The sequence below is a fragment of the Fusarium solani genome (assembly GCF_023522795.1).
Source record: "Fusarium solani strain SB1 chromosome Unknown bctg00000005, whole genome shotgun sequence".
Taxonomy (NCBI): domain Eukaryota; kingdom Fungi; phylum Ascomycota; class Sordariomycetes; order Hypocreales; family Nectriaceae; genus Fusarium; species Fusarium solani.
Window position 1 is genome coordinate 556,005 of NW_027072153.1, and position 18,822 is coordinate 574,826.

The following is an 18,822-nucleotide window of genomic DNA, read 5'->3' on the forward strand; positions in this document are numbered from 1 at the left end:
CCTCGCATCACTAGCCTCTTTGATCGACGGCCCGAGCTTGCATCGAAGATCTGAGGTGATCCTTTTAGCTGAGGCTTAGCTATTCGGACTTGTGGCTTCTCGGATTTGAAGAAGTAGTAAAGCAAATGTAGTCTATATTCTATGATCTATCTCTGTCTATACTCGATACCGCTAAGCAGACTTGACAGTCCCGTAAGGAACCTGAGGTCCCGAATACTGCACAGCCCGCACAAACTCCATCTTAGGCCCATCCTGAACAAGCTTCTCAAACCAAGCTCCCATGTCAGCTGCAAAAGTCTGGAACGCCTCGGGGTCGCTGAGGTCGAAGGGCTCAAAGCCCCGTCCGACCTGGGATATCTGAGTCTGCGCGGCGACCATGGCAATACCGAGATCCGTCTCGATGGCCTCGACCGGCTTGATTGCGCCTTGGACGCGACCTTCGATGATGTCGGGGACGAGACGGGGTTCTGCGATTGAAGGTCGTGCAAGAGTGACACCGTCCACAACCTTGAGCGCATCAACCATGGCCCCAACAGACCTCATGCCACCCGCAATATAAGTCCTCATCTTATGCCCAGGATCAAGCGCCTTGGTGATAGTGGCTGCCCACTCAAGAAAGAACCCCTCCCGCCTAGCAGTGCTCTCCTTCTTCCACGCCATGTCCATATGCTCATAAGTACCGCCACTCAACTCCACAAAGTCAAACTCCAACTGTTCAAGCGTCTCGCACAGCTCCCGCGCCTCATCAGGCGTGACACCGCCGTCCTGGAACTCGACGCTGTTGAGCTTGGCGCTGACAATAAAAGTAGGTGACACGCGCGCCTTGATGGCTTTTGCAATGTCGGATACGATGCGGAGGCGGGACTCGATTGTCTGGGGTCCGTATTCGTCGGTGCGCTTGTTGGTGGTTCGCGAGAGGAATTGGGAGATGAGGTAGCCGTGGGCGGCGTGGAGTTCAATGCCGTCGAAGCCGGTCTTTTCGAGGTACTCTGCAGCATGAGCGAAGCCTTCGACTATTCTCGCGATTTCTTCTTTTGTCGCAGCATGAGGCTTGCCAAACGTCATTCCCATCTTGGGTTCTATACACTGTTAGCCCTCTGATCGCAAGAACCTTCAATGTCGCACTCACCAAGCTGAACATCAGACGCAGAAATAGCGTTGGGGTTAACTCGCGCCTCGATCTGTCGTCCAGGATGGTTGACCTGGCCGACAAGCAGACTTCCATCGGCCTTGGCCCCCTTTGCAAGCTCCTTGAACTTTTCAAAGCGCTCGCCTTCGTACTTCGCATCAATAGGAATGCCCATGTCTCCAATATTGCCCACAGACTCAAGATCAATGTCAATGTTTCCAGTGACGATAACGCCAAAGTTATTCTTGCCCTCGCCCCATCTGCAACACCGTCAGTCTCACAACCATACACTTTTGCGTGTCTACATACCGCTTGTAGAGCTCAATCGACTCCTTGGTAGGAATACCCCTCTCCGCAGGCGTCTTGGGGCTCCACGTAGCAAGCATCTCGGCCATGGGACCCTTCATGAACCTGTTCTTTGCGACTCTGCCAGAAGGGTGAAAGCGAAGCTCCTGGGCCAGAGGCTCAGGGCTCACATCTCCAGAACCATAACGAGGGGAAGCCATTGTAAGAGATTTAAAAATGTCGTTTGTAGGTGATTGATGGATTGTGATGTTTGTGTGTCTCGTTCAATTGTCGCTTCTTCTCTCGACATTTATACAAGATCGCATTGTAGAGTTCTCATCACCGTGGAAGTTTCGTCGTCTGCCATTGTCCTCCACGGCGTGTATCCCTCCTGTGTCCTCCTCCATGGCGCTCCGAGCCAGAAGCTAGCTCCATCCAACCTCTCCACGGGCTGTCTCGTCGGCGGTCCATCCCAGCCCAAATCCTCCTCGGAAGCGGAAATAACCCTCTTCTTGTCTGAATCCCCGCAAGACCCAATAATACACCGACCAGGGCCATCGCCACGGCGTTCCACGGAGGACCGGACCAACATTATTAATCCAACCCCAAGATTCATCCGCTCGGCATCCGAAGCGGACGAATCCTCTCATTCTATTCGCCAGAGATCATCACCACGGCTGAATCCTTCGGCAACTCGTCCGTGATTCGGCCGTTTTCGTCAGCAACACCAGACTCCTTCTCAACACTTTACTCCCATCTTTCCCGTTCAATGGGCGGACGCTGCATCTCGCCCGTATTGCCGACCGTGTCTCTAAATCCTCACTTACACTCAAGTCCATTGTTCGGCCGAATCAACAAACAATGGGCGAACCATCAACGAAGCGGCGCAAAGTCCGTAAAGGCACACGCAGCTGCTGGGAATGTCAGTAACACCAATTAATCCTTTACTGACAGCTCACTTACTCTTTCCAGGCCGTAGACGCAAGATCAAGTGTCAATTCAACAGCGACGAAGATGCAGTCTGCGTGGGCTGTCTCCAGCGCGAGACGACATGCATCTCGCAAGAGTACGTCCAGGAGCCTGCAGCTCCCACACAGGACAAGCGTCTCGCCCAGCGCCTCGGACGACTCGAGATGTTGATGGAGAAGCTGGTTGACAATTCAGTCCCTGAGCCTTCACCAGCCCGAAGAGTGCACATCCCTTCGCCCTCCGACTCGGATGAACCGTCTACTTTCCGCCGCTTCACGCAACAAGCGGCTGATGTGTTCGACTCTTCAGTCGTGGACAATGCACAGCACATGACATCTTCATTAAACCATTCCGATACATCTCTAACATCCCTTCCCGATTCAACCCCCATCGTCCCCCCAATCCGCTTCCCATCCCGCCTAGCAAAAGCAAATCACATCTCCCCCCAACTACACGCCCTCTTCCCACCCCAACGAACCCTGTACGCCATCTCCCAGCAGAGTCCCGGCGCACGCTTCGTCCTCGCAGCATTCTACTCTCAAAAAGATCAAATAGACGGAAAACCAGAACCTCTTTCATCTCTAGCCCAAATCCCAGATGTCACCAGTCATCCCGCCATCCTGGCCAAGCGGCTCCTCCAGCTTGCAGTCTGTCTCCAACAGATGCCCGCCTTCTTCGACGGGAGCACCCTAGGTCTCAAAAAGTCCATGGCAGAGACCATGGAGGAATGGGTCTCAGTAGCATCCAGGCTCGTCACGTCAGACGACGACTTTGTAGGATGCCTCGAAGGTCTAGAGTGCCTCATTATCCAGAGCTTCTACCAAAGCGACGCGGGCCAACTGCGCAAGGCATGGATGACATGTCGTCGCGCCCTCAACATGGCCCAGCTCATGGGGATAGATCGTCGATCTGCAAAGTCGATCCGCTCTTGCGATCCATCCTTTGACCCCAGACGTCGTCCATCTCCAGGTGTAATGTGGTTCCGCATTAACTGCAACGACCGCTACCTCTCTCTCATCCTCGGTCTCCCCATTGGATCCCGCGACAACTGGTTCGCTTTAGACGATAATATACAGTCCGACGCACCTAGCGACAAGCTCGGAAAGGTTTACGCCGACATTTCCGGTAAAATCGCCGACAGAAACGAAATGACGGGCAGCGAAGCATACGCCCTAACGCAGTCAATCGACCTGGAACTTGAGAAAGCCTTCAAGATGATGGACGTCCTATGGTGGAAACTCCCGGATATGGCCATATGCTGCAACTCATCCGACACATCCGGCGACAACATGTCAGTCGTCAAGCTCCAGATCCGTCACTACTCACTCCTCATCCTGCTCCACCTCCCATACCTTCTCCGGGACCGTGGCCAGAGACGGTATGAGTACAACCGCGCCACATGCATGCAGGCAAGTCGCGATGTGTTGGCCCGCTTCCTCGAGTACCGGACTTGTTTCACGACAGCTATCGCTGGTCGACACGTCGATTACTCTGCCCTAGTAGCAGCCATGACACTTCTCCTAGGCTATCTAGGCTGGCGGTGGCCTGGGTACGAAGCCCAACGAGCCCAAGATCGAGAATTGGCCGAAAAGGCGCAAGACAAGATGAACGAAATGGGAGCCATGAACAACGACAGACTCTGCATCGAAGCAGCCGACACAATTCGCCAGCTTCTCCCCATCGTCCAGAGACCTACAAACGGAGAAGAGAGAAACGTCCATCTCAACATCCCCTTCTTAGGAACAGTAAACATCAACCCGGGCCCATCACCTCCACCATCCACATCAGCAGGACTGATGCCGACACCCACGGGCAACACAGAAGGAGCCCTATCCTCGGAAATCCCCTTCTCCTTCTCCCTCAACGAGCCTTCATTCACGCCACAGCCACCCGAGATCAACGACATTTCAACAACTTGTCCTCTCGAGAATGCAACCCCCGACTGTGTAACTGCTGAGTGGCCATGCTTCACAGCTGATCCAGAGGATTGGGCTCTGCAAGGAGTAGATACGACTTACTGGTCCATGTTGAACAGCAGCATAGCATGAAAAGATATAGAGTCAGGTAGCCAAGCATCGGCGTCGTGTTTATTAGATTATACTGTATACCCAATTTCATAACGAAACCCGACAATGCAAGACCCGAATGTTAGGGTCGGATAGTCGCAACAAAGGAACAGGCCTCGTGCGGCCAGGGGTATCTCCATGTCCAAGTATCCTTGGTATCCCTCCTGAATCAACAAACGCCACAAAAGAGATAGACACAACTCCAGTATCCAGTTAGTGATTAGGTATAACATGTGCCGGCTCGAGCATTCGCGCGTCTCGGCCGCATTAGGTAGAGAGCTCTTCACTCTCGTAGGCCTTCTTCCAGGGCTTCGTGATCGATAGTTTCACTCATCACCCTGGACGGCGCGCCCTTCCGCCGTTGTGCTGTCCAGTATCTCTGGAAGCCAGGAATGGCCCCGGGCTGGTTGATACCCGGAGCCCGGTTTATCTCCTTTTCTCTCTCAGGCTTCGAGGCCGTGGTACTTGGGCCTCCCCATGGCCTCCAACCAACCCACTTGCCCAGGCTCGTAGAAGGGCTACCCTGGGGCGTGATAGAGGGAGTAGGAGAAAGAGACCGGATGGTAGGGTTAGAGACGGTTCGCGAGCTGGGAAAGGCATTGAAGGCGTTGAAGCTGTCTCGAAGCGCAACCGAACTCCGCTTGGCGGCTCCACGAGCAAGTGTGGGTTGCGCTATGACACCCGTCACAACAGCTTCGGCACCACCAAGGGGCCGAAGAGTAAGTTGACTAGGTCGTGCCTTCAGCGTGTGAATGTCAAGGCCACCTGCCAGAGACATGATGGACTCGTGAGAGAGCGCTCGATGAATCCGAGGGCGAGGCATAAAGTCGTCCTTGGAATCCTCGGAGCTTTCGACGATCGAACTGTCGTCAGCTGAAGGCGTAGTTCCAAGATCTGGCGTCTCCATCCGAGGCATGAGCGAATCACACTCTCCTTCATCTTCTTCATGAATAGTATCATCATTATACTGATGCCGAGGCGGAGTGCCAGGATCAAGCTGAAGAGAAGGAGCCTGAAAGCTGAGAGCCGATATCTCAGACGGACCCTTGCGGTGAGCTCGCCAAGTGGGTGACATAGGATCGAAGCTCGTAGTGGGCGACGTGGGGATATCGCTGTCCGCAAAGGAGGTATCGAACATGGAATTCCGCTGGTTCGACCGTGGGGAGCTTGGCACAGATGATGTAAAGTCGGATGTCTGCTCCGACATTAGCGACCACCTCTGCTTGGGCATCGAGATGACCGAGTTGGGCTCCTTTGTGGTGATAGAGGCAATGGCGGGCATTGCCGGCCCGGGGTTTAGACTCCAACGGCCCGATGATGATCTCGGGGTGGAGGTGCCTGAGCTTGGAGGGTTAAAGATGCTGGAGTTCAAGCTTGAGCGCTTTCTCCTCGTCTTGCCCTTGTCAGGCTTGGCGGCCACATGGTAGTGATGATGGATATGCAGCTCTTGGGAAACTCGGGGAGTAGAGGGCATAAAGCTCTCGAGCTCAGCCTTGAGCGTCGAGGCGGAGCTGTCAGGAACAGGCTGATGGTCGAGAAGTTGCTCACGCAGAGACTGAATCTCGTCGTTGGAGTTGAGCAACATCTCCCGCAACTCAGCGATGCCCAACTGAAGGTTGGCATTGTCCTGGAGGAGGTCACGCACGAAGTGGTTGACAACAGGATTGCCAGGCTTCGGGTCCTGAAGCGTCTTGGACGCAGCAGCACCCTTTAGTCGAGCAGCTGCCGTACTGAGCTGCTTGTCAACCTCGCGCTGACGCTCCATCCTGCCAATAACCTCAGCATGACGCTCGCGCTCCTCACGGGCTTCCTCTTCCATCCTCTCGAGCTGGTCCTGCATATCCAAGATGCCACGCTGAGCCTCCTTGAAGCGCTGAGCGTGAGACCGAGCATCTTCCCTTGTAGACCTCAGCTCCTGGTAGAGCTCATCCTGCTCCAGCTCCATCAGCGACAAGTGTCGCTCCGCATCTTCGGCTCGGGCAGCAGCAGACTCGAGCCTCCGCACGGCCTGCTGGGACGAGAGGAGGCTGGCCTCGAGGGCCTTGATCTTTGTGTCGGATTCAGAAACGGTGTTGTTGAGAAATTCGAGCTGGTCAAGCAGAGTCCTGTTCTCCTCAATCTTCAAGGCATTTTCGGCCTCAAGCTCCTGCTTGTCCATTTCTAGACGCTCTATCCGCTCGGTCAGATTGAGGCGGTCCCTCTCGGCGTCAGCCATGTACGCTTCATGCCGGGCTAGCAGGGCCTATAAATGAAGAGGTGAAAAATTAGCAAGTTTTCCAATCAAGAATGTGCAGATGCGTAAGTGTGTGTTCAGCGACAAAGGGCGGCGGTGGAACATCTGGTATGCGGTCCAGACGGGAGCCAGGGAAGCAGAGCGTGATGTGATTCACACAAGGAATGCTTCGAAATTGGGGGTCGTGTGCCTACCTGACCAAGCTGAGCGGCGGTGTGGACATCCTTCTCGACGGTCTCGAGTATGTAGCAGTTCTTCTTGAGGAGAGGGCATTCGACGCGGCCGCAGCAGCATGTGAGCTCCGGAGTGTGCTCTGGAGTATGCTCCGGCCGGGGGAATCCGGCCTCTCCATGATGGCGGGAGCGAGGATGGAGATGGAGAGGCCTCAGAGTGTTGCAGATTATCTATCGTAATCGAGAGCAAGGTTCGCGAAAGGAGGCGAAAACGGCGGAGAAGGCGGCGGACGTAGTGGTAGGAAACATGATAGACGGGTGATGAATGAGTCGAAGGCCAGGAGGTAGGGTTCGAGGGGGTCAGAGCATGCTTGGCCCGCCGGTAAAGATACACGGGGACGGAACCAGGCGAGGGAGAGGAGAGTCGAGGTTGTTGAACAACGACGAACTCGTCGAAGAAGCCGCTTCGCTTCGCTTCGTTTGAATGGAAGCGGTGGTTGAGGCCTGAACAAAGAGGGTCTTCGTACAGGCAGTTGTTGTGTGGCTTGGTATGTGTGGCTCGCGCGTACCTAGCTTCGGTGGGTGTGGGGTCTTGTACCTGTATTAGTGGGTTGCTCGGCGCTTTTGCATGTGCTTCATTTGCGGTGAATGTCAACAAAGAATGAACGAGTCGTGAATAACATTTCAACGACGAGAAGGATGGGATGAAAGAGTTTTTATGTATGCGGGAGAAAAAGAAGAGATGAATCAGGAAGATGAGGCCGCAGAAGAGGCCAGCCAGCCCGCCCCCATGATCCTTGTGATCTTACTGATCCATGGCTGGCTTTGCGCCAGCTTGCACCACCTGGACAAAAAAGCCTGGCCGCAGACTGCAAGGTGGCGTTCACAAGAGCAAGACAGGGGATCTAGCGTGTTTCTTTCTTGGTCATTGGGGTGCTCAGGGGTTCGTGGTGGGCTCGAGTGTGTTGACATTGCAGGGAACCTACGTGTTGGCGATGCGTTGGTGCCCGCGTTCATAATTTCATCTGCCCTCTTGATTGGACCGTGTGTTTTGGGCGCCACATTCTTATCTTCCCTTGCCCGTTTGGGGTAATGACGACACGCTTAGCGCCGACCTCGCGATTTTTGGCGGATGCATGCGTTGCCACGTGACTACCATCTTGGGCTCCAGGGTAGCCGTTCACGATGTCTGGCCCTGTTGAGTAGCCAAGGGTTTTATCAAGCACGAGAAACAATGTGATAATTTTTAAAAGAATATGATTCACTGATTTTCAGAAACCCAGTGCCTGGCACATGCTCAGCGGATCTCACTGCCGAGGACGCACATCTCAAAGTGGTTCCTCCCGCGTTGCCGAACCTCCCAATATCCACTCCCAAGACACCGCTTGCCCAAACCCCACAACCACGTCCTTTACACATCATCAACTCTCCACGCGAAGAAACTTCACCGCCCTTAGTAAGTTGTCAAATCCGGCGACACGACATCCTTGGGGAACGAAAACCTCGTCTCCACAAACACCTTTTGCATCGCGTCCTCCCTCGCCTCGAACTTGTAGTACACCTTGTCCAGATCCTCGAGCCTGACGCGGTGCGAGATCATCTGCGTTGGGTCGAGGTCACCACTCTGGATCATGGCGAGGAGTTCTTTCCAGTACTTGTGGACAGGGGCTTGGCCGTTGCCGATGAGCCGGATGCCTCGCTCCATGAGGGATCCAATGTTGAAGTGGTTGGTCTGTGGGGTTAGGTGCGAATGAAGTAGGAGGATGGAGATGCTTACATATCCGACGTAGACGCCTGTGACTCCGCAGCGACCATAGTTGCGTACGCCCTCAATCATCTCATTGATGATTTCACTCGTATCTGTCTCAACACCGAGAGATATTTCCAGCCAGTGCATCCAGCCCTTGGCATACTCACCAGCCGCACACTCAATCGCGCAGTCAGGACCACGTCCACCACAAAGGTCCTTGAGTCGGCTAACCACAGTCTCCTTGTTGGTGACTCCGTGAGACAAGTGCCTGTAGTCGACCAGCTCTAGCTTATCCTTGTGCTTGGGAGGCCAGTTGTCTTTGATGAAGGAGAGACGGGGTTCAGTGTCGATAAAGATGACTTTGCTTGCGCCTTCGAGGATGGCAAAGATGCCAGCCATTTGACCGATTGGGCCGGCGCCGAAGATGGCAACTTCGTCTTCAGGGTAGACGGCCGTGTCTTTCACAGCGTTGTACGATGTGGCCAAGACATCGGACAGATACAAAGCTTGACATCCTGTCAGTAGAGTCGTGAGGTTTGGGAGATGAACTCACCCTTCTCATCAGGAACATCCGTCGGAATCTCGAGCAAATTCACATCCCCCAACGGCACACGCACATACTCAGCCTGTCCGCCAGCAAACCCACCCGTAAAGTGGGAATAGCCAAACATACCCGCCGTCCTGCCCCCATACATGGCCTTCGCTGCAGTGTTGGAGTTTGTCTTTTCGCACTGCGATGACAGCTTTTGCTTGCAAAAGAAGCACTCGCCGCACGCGATCTGGAATGATGCAACGTATCGCTTGCCTACCTCGATGCCTGTGACGCCTGGACCGATTTCATCTACGACGCCGCAGAATTCGTGGCCGAGAATGTCGCCTTCGTTGAGCTGGATGACTGTTCCATGGAGGAGGTGTAGATCTGAACCACAGACGGTGCTGCCAGTTACTTTGAGGATAACGTCGCGGTCCTCAAGGATCTTGGGCTTGGGCACGTCGACTGAGATCGTTAGTAGTTGTGTATGCGAGAGTGTTGTGAGCGTACCCATCTTGACCTTGTTCTTGCCCATCCACGCCAACGCCTTCATCGTCTCACCAGGTTTACCCGTCTTATCATCGTACGTAGTTACATCTTGCTGTGTAACGGCATTGTCGCCGTGTCCGATGACCTTTTCGGCCTGATACGCTGCTTGAGAAGCCATTGTTGCTGTGAATGTGAGTCAGTAACAACCGTCAAGTAATGCGCGACCTGCGCTCTCTTTATCTGTCGCGAAAGCATCCACATTGAATACACTCGCTTATACCCTCAATAACATCATTATGCTCATCACAATGACAAGGGCCGTCGTTCTGTTGCGTTCTGTTGATGCATCCATGACGATCGAGTCCTCGACGTCATTGACTTGGAGGGTCCGGGGCTTTTGCACCGGCCTATCAGTGACACTCAAATGGAACAGATTGGGTTTGGACCAATGTAATTACAGGGTGTAGGGATCTGTTTTGTTAAAAGGTGAGCTTTTTTGCCACCTGTGATCTGATGGGTTGAGAGCTCTCTTCCGTGTAAGATGATTCAAGGAGATATAAGTCGGGCAGTTGCCACTTGATGACCTTCTTGTACTGAGACCTTTTGGATCTGATGATCCCTAGGAAGCAAAGTGAGGTCGGAGGTAGAGGTACGTATTAGTTAGCGGGAAATAATATTATAGACCCTTACACCCTGTAACTAACTTGAGGCTCGTCATGATTAAACAGTTTCCTATTCTCCCATGTGCAAATTGCATATGACGGGATGATAGGCATTGGCGCGATGTGTTACGCTGTGTTATCATCTGATGTGTACAATAAGGTAGCTAACCAATTGACCTACCGTTGGACCCCTCGAAGCAGTTTCCTATTCAGTATGTACTCCGTCGCAGTAAATGCCGTTCTGAGCAGTGTTCCCGGTAGCCCCCTCGTCATCCAGGGCCTCTGCAGGACTCACAGCACACTCATTCCCTCTTGAAGCTGAGTCTTTGTAAGCATCTTGTTGACTCTCATCAGCTCCGCGCTCTGAGACATGGCCGGATCTCTTCCCATGCTCGCCATAGCCACCACCGTCTCTCCCTTGCAGTAGTAGGCGATGAACTTGTTCTCGGTCGGGTCACCCTCGAGAACAATGTCGTCGAAGCCGGGTATAGTGTTTCCGCAGTATCGCAGCTGAGCTCCCAAAGCCGACCAGAAGATTGGGATAAAGTGCTCGGGCTTGCTTGATGGGTTGACGATGTGGCTCGCGACGATGCGACCGGACTGTTGCGCCACGTTCCAATGCTCGATTCGGATGTGTGTTCCATCGCCTCCAGGCCCATGATAAGGGAAGGTAGCAATATCTCCAATTGCATAAACATCCTTCAAGCCCGCAACGGCGTAGTTGTCATCTGTCTTGAGAGAGCCATCCTTCTCTAGCTGAACGGACTTGTTGTTTTGCAGGAACCCGGTCGCAGGAGAGACACCGACACCAAGAACCACGAGATCAGCATCCAGCTTGGTGCCATCCTTGAGATAGACAGCACCGACGTTGGAAGGATTGGATGTGTCTGGCTCGGCCTTATCGACACTTGCGCCCATGTAGAACTTGACTCCTTTGCCCTCGAGCGCTTTCTGGAGGCCTGCGCCAACCTTTTCACCGAGGACTCGCTCGAGAGGGACCTTTTCCATGCCAACGACGGTGACTTGGTTGTCGCTGCTTGTCGCCACGGCCAGCTCAATTCCGATGAACGAGGAGCCAATGACCACGATCTTCTTGCCCTTATCGCCGATCGCATTGACAATCTTTCGAGTATCATGAACACTCCGTAGAGTAAAGATGTTGTCAAGGACCTTGAATCCTTGAAGAGGCAATCGTCTGGGCGTTCCGCCCGTAGCAAGGACCAGCTTAGTGTACTCAACTTTCTTGCCATCATCAGTCGTGACGTAGCGATCAGAAAAGTTGACATCGGTGACCTCGCTCTCAATAAACTCGACAGATCCGCTCTCATACCAAGACTTGTCTCGCCAGGTGAGCTTGCTAAGGTCCGTCATGAGAGCCTTGCTCAGCTTGGTGCGATCAATTGGGTAGTAGCCCTCGTTGGAGATGACGGTCAAAGGACCCTTGTAGCCCTTCTCGCGAAGACCTTCGACCAAGCCCAAGGTACCCGAACCTCCTCCAACGACGACGACCTTATCCTTTTGAGCACCGCTGGCAGCTGCGCACTTGATGTTGGGCTTTCTTCGCGAGCCTTTGACGGCCGCCTCTTCGCCCGTGAGGTACACGGCGCCGTTTCGCTCAGCGACTTGGAATACGGGCAGGTGATCGAGGGCCGGAGCATCTTCGACATCGCCGGTTTTGGCATTGAAACAGGCTGTGATGATCAGTCAATATAGAGCGATTAATGAGACATGGCGACGTACCTCCGTGCCATGGACAGGTCAATCGACCCTCACTCGTCAGCACGCCCTTGACGAGAGGAGCGCCATAATGAGTGCACTTGGCACCAACAGCTTGGATATTTCCCTTGACATTCACGAGCAAGACCTTGCCATTCTCAATGCCCTCCACCTCGACCTCCTTCTTCGCGCCAGGCGAGAGGTCGAGGGACGAGAGGTCCTTGATCTTGTATTCCTGAGCCATTGGTCTGCAAGTGGAGAAAGGTCGCGATAAAGCAATAGGTCGTCGAGTTTGTATACGAAAGACTTGAAGTAATCTGGGGTACGGACGCATCAAGACGTATGCGAGACGAAAGAACAGTTGAAGCTCAAGGGACGCCGCGAGAGAGCATGTGAAGAAGTGAGGAGAACTGCAACATGGCGCAATCAAACGGGACACGGCAGATGTACCGTTCCCCCTCACTCACACTGACTGAACAAGAGGGAAGCCAGGAATGATCCATGTTGTGATAATGTGGGGGATGACAATAAGACGAAGCTGACTGGTCGAAGCTATCAGAGTTGCATGTGTATGACGACGATGAGACGTGGTTCGGATCGTTCCCTTGGAGGGGACCATGTAGGCGTACCGATAAGGCTTAGTTCAATTCGAGAGATTCCATATCTGAAGGAGCTTATCCCCAAGCCAGATTAGCTCATAATTTGTAACTGCCATGATGTCGCGGGAGTGGGAGACCGAGAGTGGGAGCCGTCCTTGCTGCGCCTTGGCCAAAACCCGTACCGATTCAGACCTAAAACATCATAAGTTCATGATGATAAACCCCTAGAATGAGGCAAGTTTATCTCATGAATATGTAAATGTTTGTTAAAGTGATGTCTACTTTTCCCAAAGGTTCATAAAAATTATCCTCAACTTAGACAAGATGGCCCGTCCCTGTAAGTGGCCGAACGCGTTCGTATACACTTCATTTCCTTGTGTGACAACTCTAGCATTGTCGCTCTGACGAATTGTCTCCTTGCCATCCGTCAGGGAAGAGATCCAATGTTAAAGCATCGAAGAGGAATAAATCGTCAGGCAGACTAACATCGGCTCCGTCAAAGCAGACCCCTCCTTCTGGAGTCGAACCAATTGTTCCGACGGCCCCGTTTGTGATAGCATCGAGAAATGACTCTTCTACATCACATCGATCTTCATTTTCTCGCGAGGACGACATCTCTTCTGTTCCCGTAAGAGGCGTCGCGGCCTGCCCGTTTTCCCGTCCTTGGTCCTCATCAGGCCCGCCCGCTTGAACCGCCTTTGCAGCCCGCTGCTGCTTCAGCTTCAACGCCCGTTGTTCAACAAAATGTAGCCAAGCACGCGCGTAATGCCAGTGCTTCGATAGTCCCCTCAGAGCCGCCATTAGAATCTCGAGGATGTGCAGCGATCTGGCCGCGACGATGGGCTTGCTCGACCCCGCCTCGTGGATGATGTGGATAGTTGCCGTGATGAGAACGTTGGTGCTGTACAGCCACAACGTCGATAACGCATCCTGAGGCAGCGTCTCAAAGATGGCGGCGATAGTCTTTGCGGAGTCTCCGCACAGCGCAGGGTCGTTGCACTGGTCCGGCCGCACGTCCTCGGTGCTCTGCTTTGGCAGAGGCCGATGGAGCAGGATGACAAAGTTGTTGTAGGTGAGGTGAAGGATCGACTGCCACGTATCAAGCGTGAAGTACCTGAGCTGAACCTTTGAAGGAAGTTGGAGGATGAACTCTGCGAGAGACTCGTCGGCCTTTCTCGTCGCTCGAACGCGGTCTTCGGGGGAGGATCTAAGAGCCCAGCCCTCTCTCATCGCCCTTGATATTATGACGCAAAGCTTGGTTTGGTATATAACAAAATCCTTCTGCGCGTTGGGAATCCCCTCAAAGTGGGAATACTCGAGATCAGGAACATCAGAGTCGTCTAGGTTGCTGCTCAACATTAGCAAGTGAAGTTTATGGTCCTCGAGCAGCGGTACCTTACATTGCCTGCGGTCGACCCGACGACAGAGCCGAGATGGTGTCAAACTGGAACAGAACCCACCATAGCCGCGTATAGACTCTCTTATGAGCCGGCAGCATCCTGGACCGAGTCGCATCGCGATGCATGCCAAAGGCCATGGCTGTCCGGGCACCAATTCCAATCCAGTGCCACGCACTAATAGCAACCTCCTCGAACCCATCAGAATGCCACGTCATCAAGAGAGCTGCCTGCACATAAACAAGCCGATCCGTCTCGAACTGGTAGTCAATCAGAGTCTTGGCCCTGCGGAAAAACATGGGCTTTAGTGAGTGCATGCTCTCATCGTGGGACGACAAGACATGTGCCCCGACGAGGAAAATGGCATTCATCAGAGCGGAAGACAAGGGGTTCTCAGGGTCCTTGCCCTCGTACTGCACCATAAACTCTTCCTCGTCGACTATGGGCCACCCGCAGTTTACCGAGTCAAAGTATGCTCGAAGTAGTCTGTCGGCCAGTTCCTTGTCCGGACGTTCAAGGATCTCGGGGGGCACAAACCGATAGTAAGAGGCCCCTTTGACTCGCATCTGACTGTAACCCAAATGGACACTGCTCTCATCGCCGGCCCGGGGGAAATTCTGACGGACGAGGTAGTGACAATTGGACATGCCAGTGCCGATGAAGCAAACCCGAGTCAAGCGGCCGTAATCGGCTTCCTTCATGTCGTGACGGCCGAGAAAGTCGGCCAAATTGCTGGCATCATGTTCGCCATCCTCATTGCCAACCAACCTCTGAACCGTGTCGACCTCCAAGGGTGAGCTCGAATCTGTCGCGAGCTGGACGGGCGTGGACTCGCGGGGACGAATTGGCACTGGCGCAAGCCGGGCAGCCACAGGTACCCTACGCTGTTTCTTTGGATAGATGTGGCAGCCAGGTCGGTTTCGAGAGCTGCAACCCGTACAGGGAGGTCCCTTTTCAAGGATATCGCAGCGAATCTTGAGTCGGTGACAATGAGTGCAAGCCCGCCCATCTGATGCAGTTAGCTTAGCCGCAAGGACAATCGAGGGGCAGGGATTCGGTCTCGGTGGGTATAAGAAGACGATTGATGCTGCACTTACTTACTCTTCTTCGTCCGTTGGCGGGGGACATTGAATTCCCGGTTTCAAATTCCGTCCCAACGGATTTGCGCTTCATGTCCGACAGACGTGGGCGCTGTTCTGTTGGATTGAACGGGAGTTCCTGTCGAGGACGGAAGTATCGAGGCGACAAGGTATCAAGACGACGGAGAGTGCAGCGGTCATATGAACGGCGGTATGAGGTTCGACGGAGGTTGAGCTTTGAGAGACGGAAAGTTGGACCAATGAGCCGTCGACTTTAGCTATCGCACGGAAGTTGAGTTGTGGGTATCGGCAACGGGACTTGGCTTTTGGTTATGGCCGAAGTGGCGCCCTCATCGGGATAGTCTCCCGAGTTACTTACACGAGGTTGAGTTGTCAGTATAAGAGGCAGAAATGGCTTGACACCCAACATACTGGCTGTAAGAGGGCCCAAGACACATACAGAGTTCTTAAAGTATCTACCAAGGAAATTATGACCGATATATCCCTTCCTAGTGGCCCCGGGCATGAACCTGCGTCCAAACGACCAGGGGTCACCATAAACGCCGTCGATCCCATCGACTCCAAGGCTCATGCGACTAGGTTTTCAATGGTAAGTCATGGATAGCGCACGGTCCGTGCCGAAAGTGCGGTGCTAATGATTATTCTAGAAGCGAAAAATACATGTTGTCGTAGCAGGCCTGGCCTGCGCCTTCAACGGCAGTTTTGGAACCTCGATGCCTTCGGGCGCCCTCGATGCTATATCAAGTCACTTTGGAGTTTATGACCAGGTACAGCTGACACTACTCAACTCACTCAATCTGGCCGGCTTCGTTGTTGGACCCCTCTTCTTTGGACCCTTGAGCGAATACATCGGGCGCAGGCCAGTCATGATATCTACATTCTTTGGCTACCTCGTTTTCATGCTCGCCTGTTCTGGAGCCCCCAACTATACAGCCCTCTTGGTCTTCCGCCTTCTCTGCGGTCTGAACGCCGCCGCCCCCATGGCCGTCATAGGTGGACTTTACGCCGATGTGCTCGACGACCCTTCAGAACGCGGTACAGCAATGTCCCTATACCTAGTCATCAGTGGAATCGGCCCCCTTCTAGGACCCTTCGTCTCCGGTTTCGCCTCTCAAGCATCCTGGAGATGGGCGTTCTGGGCCGCCACCCTAATTGCCGTCCCGACACTCCCGCTGGTGTTGACCTTGCCCGAGACATTTGCGCCGGTTCTTCACAACAGGGAGATTCAAAAGCGCCGAAAGAACGGGGAGGAGGGCGTTGAGGAGTCCCAAATGACAGAATTGCACCCGTTTGACGCCCAGGAGATATTCTTGCGTCCCGTTGTCATGATGGCTACAGAGCCGATCCTTTCACTCTCATCTCTTTATTTGACATTGGCGAACTCGCTATTTTACATCTCTTTCCAGGCATATCCACTAGTATTTGAAGGTACAACATCCTTCTAATCACTGACATTGGAGCTGCTGGCTGATACTTCATTCCAACAGGCATGTATCATCTTCGCACCGAAATTGCTGGCCTCACCTATCTACCCAGTAAGTTCAATCTCTACTGATATGGAATATACTGATGTTTGACCAACACTCTCTCAAAGTCGCTCTTGGCTCAGTAATATCTTTCCTGGGGTTCATGGTCTACACACCGTGGTATGATCGGTCCAAAGCAGCTGGCAAGCCGTGGGCCCAACGAGAAATAAACCGTCGTCTACCAATCGCCTGTTTTGCCGCTCCTCTGTACGTCAAACGCGAAGCCTCATAGAAACAAAGTCTAACATGTCCCAGACTCGTCATTGCACTCTTTTGGTTTGGTTGGACATCCAAACCCTCAATCTCACCATACGTCCCAGCGATTGGGGGATTCTTCTCTGGCGCTGGATTCCTCCTGATATTTATGAGCATGCTGAATTACATCACCGACGTGTTTCGCGCGGCATCGGCATCGGCCCACGCGGGAGCCGGATGCATGAGATCCCTTGGCGCCATCGTCATTCCGCTCGCGGCTGGTCCCATGTATGATCGACTTGGCGTTCACTGGGCACAGAGCCTCCTTGGGTTTCTCTCACTGGTCATGGGGGCTATACCGTTCTTTTTTATGAAGTATGGAGAGAAATTGATGCAGAAAAGTAAAGCTGCTCAGAGGGTAGCAGCATAACAGGGGGATGAGCGATGGGCTGAGTAGTAATGAGTAAAAGGTGGCAGGCGTATATAGATAGAAGCTTGAGATAGAGTAATTAGGAGTAAAATAAAGTTTGAATTGGCTGTTTATAAACCTCCCATCAGATATGAAATCTGCACGCCACGTCTCTGCGTAGCACCGTCATTCCGTTGAGGGATCTACTCCTAATTAATGACCAAGTCTCAATGATCTTGCTGAGCAGAGGTGGTCCAACAGCCCCACATGAAGGATCGTTTCTGGCGTTGTCATGATCAGGGCATTTCGAATTTGTCATCTTCAAAATTGGCTGACAAAAAAATGAGTAATGCTACTTGGATCTTCATAAGCGAGATGTTCAAGTGTCTGTGGAATTACGTAGGCATCCCAACGAAAATGCAACCACCGGCGGATGATCTTTGTTCGGCCGAATAATCCTATCCCCGTGTAATCAACATTATGTTTCAACATCTGGGCTCGAAACATTTGGATGGAGGTGGAATAATTGCCTGTATATAAACTTGCTGGAGATCTTCGTATCAGTCCGTAATCAAGCGCCATTGTTTCTTCACACCCAACATCAACATGGCCCAGGACCAAACCATCCATCGCACCGCAGAGCAATCTGCGCGAGACGCTGTTGCAAAGACAATTCTAGCTCGGCACAGCACTCGAGCCTTTTGCACAGGCCGAAAAGTACCTCTTTCCATCCTCGAGGAATGCCTCAGCATAGCCCAGCATGCGCCCTCGTCGACAAACATCCAACCGTGGCGCCTCACGTTTGTATCTGGTCCTCCTTTAGAACGCCTGTCTGCATCTCTCGTCTCAGCCTTCGAGAACAAGGCCGAATTGCAGATCCCCGCGATCCCCGAGTCGTACCAAAGCTACCGGTCTGAACTAGGTCACCACATCTATGGGCCTAACGGATACAACATTGCTCGCGAGGACACGGAGTCGATGATGAAGACTTTGATCAGCAACTTCAAATTTTACAACGCCCCGATTGTTGCCGTGGTCTGCATCGACAAGGAGCTGAACAAGTCTGATATTCTCTCCGTGGGGATCTACCTCCAGACGTTGCTCCTGCTGTTGACCGAGAGAGGGCTGGGCACACAGGTGTCTGTTGCTCCGGCCGGTTATCCTGACAATATTAGAAAAGAACTGGGGATTGAGGGAAAAATGGATATCTTGTGCACGGTGGGCATTGGATACGAGAATGAGCAAGAGCACATCAATTCTTTAAAGATGCCGAGGGACGATTGGAAAAAGAGTGTAAAATTTGTGCTAAACTGAGGACTTTCATGTAAGTCAATCGCTGATATCAACGAGACAAATGCCTATGGGGTCAACAGGAATAGCTTGGTTAGTACATCTGAGGATTGAAGCCGCAGACACATGGATACATGTGAATTTGGCAGGATAGTTGGCTCGAACATGTAGAATTAACTGAACACGGCAACCGTTTAGAAAGATAAAAAGGCAGTGGTCTCGCGGGTTTCACCCTGCTCATTCATGGCCCATCCATCTTGGAATCTCAAGGTTCTGTAAACCCATGATTGCGATTATCAACT

At 52.9% G+C, this 18,822-nt stretch overlaps 7 protein-coding genes across 7 annotated transcripts; 3 read left to right on the forward strand and 4 right to left on the reverse strand.

Moving 5' to 3' along the window:
* Positions 1-171: 171 nt before the first annotated feature.
* Positions 172-1,635, reverse strand: MRS44_008579 (uncharacterized protein; the record flags this gene model as incomplete). The annotated part of the gene is made up of 3 exons (XM_046276288.2): positions 172-1,079; positions 1,130-1,389; positions 1,439-1,635. The coding sequence occupies 3 exons, from the start codon at positions 1,633-1,635 to the stop codon at positions 172-174; spliced, it is 1,365 nt and encodes a 454-aa protein (XP_046132033.2).
* A 640-nt stretch (positions 1,636-2,275) lies between these two features.
* MRS44_008580 (uncharacterized protein) lies at positions 2,276-4,431 on the forward strand (the record flags this gene model as incomplete). Its single annotated transcript, XM_046269605.2, has 2 exons — positions 2,276-2,336; positions 2,387-4,431. The coding sequence occupies 2 exons, from the start codon at positions 2,276-2,278 to the stop codon at positions 4,429-4,431; spliced, it is 2,106 nt and encodes a 701-aa protein (XP_046132034.2).
* Positions 4,432-4,732: 301 nt separating this feature from the next.
* MRS44_008581 (uncharacterized protein) lies at positions 4,733-7,672 on the reverse strand (the record flags this gene model as incomplete). Its single annotated transcript, XM_065620986.1, has 5 exons — positions 4,733-6,691; positions 6,877-7,086; positions 7,148-7,374; positions 7,425-7,453; positions 7,665-7,672. 5 exons carry the CDS (start codon positions 7,670-7,672, stop codon positions 4,733-4,735), a joined length of 2,433 nt encoding a protein of 810 aa, XP_065477058.1.
* Positions 7,673-8,308: 636 nt separating this feature from the next.
* MRS44_008582 (uncharacterized protein) lies at positions 8,309-9,804 on the reverse strand (the record flags this gene model as incomplete). The annotated part of the gene is made up of 4 exons (XM_065620987.1): positions 8,309-8,587; positions 8,633-9,111; positions 9,159-9,602; positions 9,648-9,804. 4 exons carry the CDS (start codon positions 9,802-9,804, stop codon positions 8,309-8,311), a joined length of 1,359 nt encoding a protein of 452 aa, XP_065477059.1.
* A 775-nt stretch (positions 9,805-10,579) lies between these two features.
* Positions 10,580-15,128, reverse strand: MRS44_008583 (uncharacterized protein; the record flags this gene model as incomplete). The annotated part of the gene is made up of 7 exons (XM_065620988.1): positions 10,580-11,979; positions 12,029-12,414; positions 12,472-12,546; positions 13,010-13,951; positions 14,004-14,884; positions 14,941-15,009; positions 15,102-15,128. The coding sequence occupies 7 exons, from the start codon at positions 15,126-15,128 to the stop codon at positions 10,580-10,582; spliced, it is 3,780 nt and encodes a 1,259-aa protein (XP_065477060.1).
* Positions 15,129-15,569: 441 nt separating this feature from the next.
* On the forward strand, positions 15,570-17,251 carry MRS44_008584 (uncharacterized protein; the record flags this gene model as incomplete). The annotated part of the gene is made up of 5 exons (XM_046284082.2): positions 15,570-15,689; positions 15,748-16,528; positions 16,588-16,635; positions 16,695-16,833; positions 16,882-17,251. The coding sequence occupies 5 exons, from the start codon at positions 15,570-15,572 to the stop codon at positions 17,249-17,251; spliced, it is 1,458 nt and encodes a 485-aa protein (XP_046132039.2).
* Positions 17,252-17,836: 585 nt separating this feature from the next.
* On the forward strand, positions 17,837-18,544 carry MRS44_008585 (uncharacterized protein; the record flags this gene model as incomplete). The annotated part of the gene is made up of 1 exon (XM_046283640.2): positions 17,837-18,544. The coding sequence occupies one exon, from the start codon at positions 17,837-17,839 to the stop codon at positions 18,542-18,544; it is 708 nt and encodes a 235-aa protein (XP_046132040.2).
* Between the last annotated feature and the right edge of the window lie 278 nt (positions 18,545-18,822).